Below are 7,112 nucleotides of genomic sequence, written 5' to 3'. Positions count from 1 at the left end.
CGACCATCATGAAGCTGTAAACAGAACCTGGATTCATCCGAAAAAATGACGATTTGCCATTCGTGCACCCAGGTTCGTCGTTGAGTACACCATCGCGGGCGCTCCTGTCTGTGATGCAGCGTCAAGGTTCAAAAATGGCTCTGAGAACTATGGGACTCAACATCTGAGGTCATTAGTCCCCTAGAACTTAGAGCTACTTAAACCAAACTATCCTAAGGACATCAGACACATCTATACCCGAGGCAGGATTCGAACCTGCGACCGTAGCGGTCGCGCGGTTCCGGACTAAAGCACCGAGAACCGCTCGGCCAGCGCAGCGTCAGGGGTAACCGCAGCCATTGTCACCGAGCTGATAGACCATGCTGCTGCAAACGTCGCCGAACTGTTCGTGCAGGTGGTTGTTGTCTTGCAAATGTCCCCATCTGTTGACTCAGGGATCGAGACGTGGCTGCACGATCTTTTACAGCCATGCGGATAAGATGCCTGTCATCTCGACTGTTAGTGATACATAGCTGTTGGGATCCAGCACGGCGTACCGTTATACCCTCGTGAACCCAGCGATTCCATATTTTGCTAACACTCATTGGATCTCGACCAACGCGACCAGCAATGTCGCGATACGATAAACCGCAATCGCGATAGGCTACAATCCGACCTTTATCAAAGTCGGAAACGTGATGGTACGCATTTCTCCTCCTTACACGAAGTATCACAACAACGTTTCACCAGGCAACGCCGGTCAACTGCTGTTTGTGTATGAGAAATCGGATTTAAACTTTCCTCACGTCAGCACGTTGTAGGTGTCGCCACCGGCGCCAACCTTGTGTGAATGCTCTGAAAAGCTCATCATTTGCATATCACAGCATCTTCTTCCTGTCGGTTAAATTTCGCGTCTGTAACACGTCATCTTCGTGGTGTAGCAATTTTAATGGCCAGTAGTGTACATAACACATATTTTTTTAAAAAAGCGAAATTCTGATGTCCCTTCCACAAATCCTATGTAAAATGTCGTCCAATAAATGGGATCAGTCAAAAATCTAAAACATATTTAATTTAATATTACACTTGTAACATACACTTTAATTTGTGTATACTGAGGTGTGTAAAGGAATTTTACAATATTCACTTCCACAGAGTGCACTACTGCACTGAATATGTGCAGATACTAAATTTAATGTAACACTCAAGTTGTTGCTGCTGTTGTGTTCTTCAGTTCAAAGACTGGTCTTATGCAACTCTCCACGCTACTCTATCCTGTGAAAACCTCTTCATCTCAGAGTAGCTGCTACAACCTACCTTTTGAGCCTTTCATTGTATTCATCTCTTAGTCTGTCTGTACACTTTTTACCCTCCACACCCCCCACATCTCTCCAATACTAAATTGGTGGTCCCTTGATGTCTCAGAATGTGTCATATCAACCGATCCCTTCTTTTAATCAAATTTTATCACAAATTCATCTTCTCCTGAAGCCTATTCATTACCTTCTCATTGGTTATACGATGTACTCATCTAACCTTCGGCATTCTACTGTAGCACCACATTTTGAAAGCTTCTATTCTCTTCTTGTTTAAACCGTTTATCGTACATGTCTTACTGCATACAAGGGTACACTCTGGACATAAACCGTCAGAAAATACTTCCTACCACTTCAGTCTATATTCGATATTGACAAATTTCTCTTCTTCAGAAACGCTTTTCTTGTCATTGCTAGTCTACATTTTATATCCTCTCTGCTTCGGCCATCATGTTATAGCAAAACTCATCTCCTACCTTTAGTGTCTTGTTTCCTAATCTAATTCTCTTAGCATCACCAGATTTAATTTGACTACATTCCATTACCCTTGTTTTCCTCTTGTTAATGGTCACCTTATGTCCTCCTTCTAAGATACTGCCCATTCTGTTCAACTGCTCTTCCAAGTCCTTTGCTGTGTCATCGGCAGACCTAGAAGTTTATATTTCTTCTGCCTGAATTTTGATTCCTACTCGAATTTTTTTTGGTTTCCTTTACTGCTTGCTCAGTGTACAAACTGAAAAACATCGAGGATGGGCTACAACCTTGTCTCCCCTCCTTTTCAACCACTGCTTCCTTCTCTTGCCCCCAACGACCCCGCCGCCCGTCCCGCCCCTCCCCGCTCTTGTAACTGCTCTCTGGTTTATGTATAAGTTGTAAATTACTTTTAGCTCCCTGTGTTTTACACTTGTTACTTTCAGAATTTCGAAGAGTCCAATCAACATTGTCAAGATTTCTCAAACTTTGCAGAGGCTATAAACATAGATTCGCCTTTCCTTAAATTATCCTCTAAGATAAGTCTTAAGGTCAGTATTGCTTTGGGTGTACCTATATTTTTCCGGAATCCAAACTAGTCTTCCCTAAGGTCGGCTTGTAACAGTTTTTCAATTCTTTTGTAAATAATTCGTCTTAGTATTCTGTAACCATAAATTATTAAACTGATGGTTCGGTAATATTCGCAGCTGTCAGCACCTGCCTTCTATGGAAACGGAATCATTACATTTTTATTGAAGTCTGAGGGTGTTTAGCCTGTCTCATACATTTTGCCTACCAGGTGGAATAGTTTTGTCATGGCTGGTTCTCCCAAGGATGGGCCTTGTTCCAACTTTAGGCTTTCAGTGCTCTGTCAAATTCTTCTTGCAGTATCCTAACTCCTGTCTGTTTTCGTCTACGTTCTCTTCCCTTTCTCTAAATGATACGCATTTACGTTATCTGTTATTATTAATTATATGTACATCATCTTGTTCTTAGTGGAACCAATTGATGCATACGAGGCATATCCAGAAATTAAGAGTATTCAATTGCCAGTAACAATAAAAACACTCAACAATCAATCAGATTATCATAAAAATTAAAAGTCAATAATTATGAGGTGTTTAAAAAATGCCGTATAGCTGTATCAAGGTGCTTTATTCGCAAGTACCGGTTTCACTTGAGTAGAGATACATCTTCAGGTTTCTGTAAAATTTTTGAAATGGTTGAAATACGGAACCACAGTGATGAAATTCAACAACAAACAATGATAATTACTCACAGTGATTATATTTCCATAATGTTGATGGACACTTGCGGAGTCCAAGCTTTTGGGAAGCTATCGATGTTAGGAGATTAAGGGTCAAGCCACGTTGGTGGGTTGTCATAATAAAACTGTGTACACCCAAAAGATGCTTGTCAAAATGTACAAAGCATGACTCCTGAATTAGCCAGTCCTTGATGAAAACGGGGGAACACTACTGTGAACGGGGATAAAATGTCTAAATATTAACTAACGTCTAGGAAAAGTACTCTAGCAAGGAACCGAAACGTGGAGAATGGTAGAGATCTGCAAAACAGCTTACCGGATAACACACTGGATGGTAGAGGTTTATGCTAAAATGAAAAATATTCGAGATTCGTATAGTAAAGCAAGAGGCACTAAGAGCGTGCAGAGAAATGTCCTGCTCGCATGTGGAACGAGAATGTTCATCGTCATGTGCAGAGGACCTTCGTGACTGTAGATGTAGATGCAGGTACAAATTAGAATTGGAGGCCGACGGAACAGTCCCGGTCAAGAGCTGTTACGTAACGTCAGAGCTCATGTGTGAGTGATGCTCGTTGACTGAGATAAAAGGACCGGCTCGATTGCCGAGAGCTCATTCACGCCGCGCCTCCTACCATGACAGCATCTTTGTCACCGCTGGAGTATCTTATCGTGCATTACAGATGGGTTCTCGTGTGCTTTGTTCTGCTGCCTGTGTCTCTGGTGTACGATTTGTTCTACTACGTGAGGAGTTACATCATCTTCAAGCTGAACAGTGCTCCGCATAAGCATGGCGACAAAGTGAAACACGTACAGCGACAGGTAAGGTTATAATAATCTACTTTCTCGAAAAATACATCATTACTGATACTCTTGTGGTGGTTACTGTACATGGATGTGTCGTTCGTGAATGAAAAAGCTATTTTCTGAAGACTTTATGAACTTTTCAAAGTTTCTTCAATGATCTTTCATAGCATTTGACTCGAATTTGACATCTCGCATTTGATTTTCGAGAAATTACATAATGCACGAAACTAGGCAGTGGAGAGGAACTTACACCGTGTAAGAAACAAGCAGGTCTTGCACGGCGAGTAGGTGATAATTCTGCTTTCGTACATTCGAAAATGAATGGTGGAAGGACGGAAGATTAAGGGTTAACGTAACGTCGACGACTAGGCCATAGAGACAGAGTACAAGTTCGGAGTGGGAAAAGATAGAGAATAACATACACCATGCACTTCGAAAGCATCCGAGACTTCCTGGTACTCTGCTTAAGTCATTTACGGATTTGAACTGCCAACCTCCAGAATCGTGGGTTCAGAACTACTGTGCACGTGTGGGCATTTTAATGGATGTTTGTTGTCTATATGTTGTTTAATGAGTCTTTTATTATTTCCCCCACAAATAGTTGTTTGCAGTTTTTCAATGAGAACATTTTTGCCGCTGACTGTGTTTATTCGCTTGTTACTATTGCAATTTTGGCTGTAAAACAGTTTTCAAGTGTTCAGCTGCAACAATATGAGCAGCCAAAACACAATTGTCCACGGAAAACCACAAGGGAAGTACCTTGCTATGCATGATATCTGAGACGACTGTGCCGATAATCTGGTCGCGGTAAAACTAGCTGTGATTTCTTATCTTGTTCTTCTTCACACGCACGCGAGCTTACATGTGTTATTGAGAGTCTATGTGTGTGTGTGTGTGTGTGTGTGTGTGTGTGTGTGTGTGTGTGTGTGGAAAAAAGCAACATAGTTTCAAGTACTAAGCCGAACTATCCCAACCCACCCAGGCAACAGGAGGAACCAATCCCTTGAGTTCTTTCTTTCTTTCTTCATTATGACTGCTCCCTCTAATAAATTCAGTTGCTCCTCATTTTATACCTTCGAACCCTTTATCACAGTGGTTCCCATTTTACGCCTTCGAATCCTTTATCGCAAGGGTAGTCAACCTGGTTCTCAGCGCTCAGTTGCGGGAGTTCCAATTCTCATGGTGGGCGGCTGGTAACAGGGTTTTTAAAAATATTTTCATTAGAATTTCATAAAATTTTGATATAAATATTTGCTAAGTAATTATTACTGTGTGCTTCAAATTGCTATAACTCTGCTTTATAAATTTTATAAAGTAAAATTATTTTCCTACCTAATAAATTATCATTACTGTGGAACTGGTGGGCGGTTAGAAAATTTTTATCGCTGACAAAGATACAAAAGTGGGTGGTAAGTAAAAAAGGTTGACTACTCTGCTTTATCGGATGTGTCGTCATAGTAACAATAGTCGTACTTGTTGGATACGTTTGCCAAGGGTCAGAGGCGTGCTATTTATCATCCTAGGCAGTAATGACATAAGACTAAGCTGAATTTCTTCACAATGTACCCATGAATCTAGAAATATTTATTTGGAACAATTTGTAGGTCACTCAAAGGAGACAAATTATCATGTTTCCTATTAGCCTCATCCTCGCTTGCGCCATAATACAAGTGTGTTCCGTTACTGGAAAGAGAAAAACAGATTTGCCGTAGAATACTGTGTCTGTGAAAAGTGAATACTTTTTTGACATCACCTCCTTATCACAAAGAACACAGGTATTCTCTTATTCTTACAGTCGCTACATAAATAACAGATAAAATGTACGCAAGGCGCTGAATCAATAATTAATCCTTATTGCCGCGGAAGACAAAACCATTACAAAAACTCATAAGAATATAAGAGCCAACAACGAAAATGAATGAGACCAACAAACGAGTAACAACTGTATACAACAAACACGCCAGTTGATGTCATGTACCAATGAAAATAGAATTGGCTCCGTGGATGACCATTACATGAAAATCAGTGGGGATGCTGTTTAACGCCAAAAAGGAAACAAAAGAGAAAGCGGAAAATTCTAATCTAAAACTACTAAACTCCGTCCGAACAGGCTCCGGAAGGCGCAGCGGTACCGACCGACTGCCGAGTCATCCTCAGCTGATAGACGTCAGCGGATGCGAATATGGTAGGGGCATGTGGTCAGCGCACCGCTCTCCCGGTTGTTATCAGTTTACGTGACTGGAGGCACTACTTCTTAGTAAAGTAGTTCCTCACATTGACCTCACAAGAGATGAGTGCATCACGCTTGCCAACAGCGCTCGACACACCTGGACGGTCACCCATGCAAGTGATACGCCAGCCCAACAGTGCTCAACTCTGCTGATCCGACGGGAATCGGTGTTATCACAGCGGCTTGGCCGTTGGCGGAAAATTCTAAAGTGAATGATAAGTACCCCTGCTCTGTAGGGAAAAAAGGAGGGAGAAAGAGAGAAAGAGAAAGAGAGAGAGAGAGAGAGAGAGAGAGAGAGGAGAGTCTCCGCGATGGGAAGACGAAAAGGAAACAGGGTTTCAAGTATTAATAAATGTTACAAAGTTTTAGGAAGACCTACGCAGAAGACTTTTGCCAACTATAATGTGATTCAAGAGGCGTTATTAACAGACAGAATAGGCGGGACACTTTTAACACTTTGGATTAAAAACACTAGCTCCCAGGTTCCCAAAAAAGCGAACATAATCATGATTATGTGTAAAATTAACTAAAATGATTTTCTAGCGTATATTGAGACAACACACGGCCAGAAGAACATATTATGTTATTTTATCCATGTTGGCTCTTGTGAACTCCAGGAATTCACAAACTCTGCAGAGCCACGTTACAAGAAGTTACCAGCTCCTGACAGCCTTCTCATGTTTGATTAATCAATGTCATAACCTATATTCAGAGTACTTAATTTTACTCGTGTAACGTGAACAAGCAATTTCGTTTTAGATTTTGTTTGTCGTTGCCATGCACATATTTGACTTTATACGGTGCATGTTACATGTTTTCTCTCCGTATTACAACAACATCGGTTTCCATGCGTTAAAAAAATCACAGAAATAATGGCACGCCATGTTATAAAGATACCGATTTGTTATAAACTGAGTAGAAGTGTAAAATCAGGATTTGACACAAATAAAATTACAAAACGAAATTGCAAACAAATATTTTATTTATGTTGTTACATAAAATATAGAATGTAGATGTCTCAGTTTCATATTGAACAAATAATGTC

The 7,112-nt window shown here is 40.9% G+C and overlaps 1 protein-coding gene across 1 annotated transcript in view; it reads left to right on the top strand.

The window, feature by feature from the left end:
* The first annotated feature begins 3,663 nt into the window (after positions 1-3,663).
* Positions 3,664-7,112, top strand: part of LOC126471597 (delta(24)-sterol reductase-like) — a 54,614-nt gene continuing 51,165 nt past the window's right edge. Inside the window, exon 1 of the mRNA XM_050099833.1 lies at positions 3,664-3,852. Within this exon, the coding sequence (XP_049955790.1) occupies positions 3,667-3,852 (186 nt within the window). The 5' untranslated portion in view covers positions 3,664-3,666. The remainder of the gene's footprint in view (positions 3,853-7,112) is intronic.

This window comes from Schistocerca serialis, chromosome 3 (genome assembly GCF_023864345.2).
Source record: "Schistocerca serialis cubense isolate TAMUIC-IGC-003099 chromosome 3, iqSchSeri2.2, whole genome shotgun sequence".
NCBI lineage: Eukaryota > Metazoa > Arthropoda > Insecta > Orthoptera > Acrididae > Schistocerca > Schistocerca serialis.
Note: the sequence above shows the minus strand (reverse complement) of the source record. Positions and strands in the feature narration are given on the sequence as shown.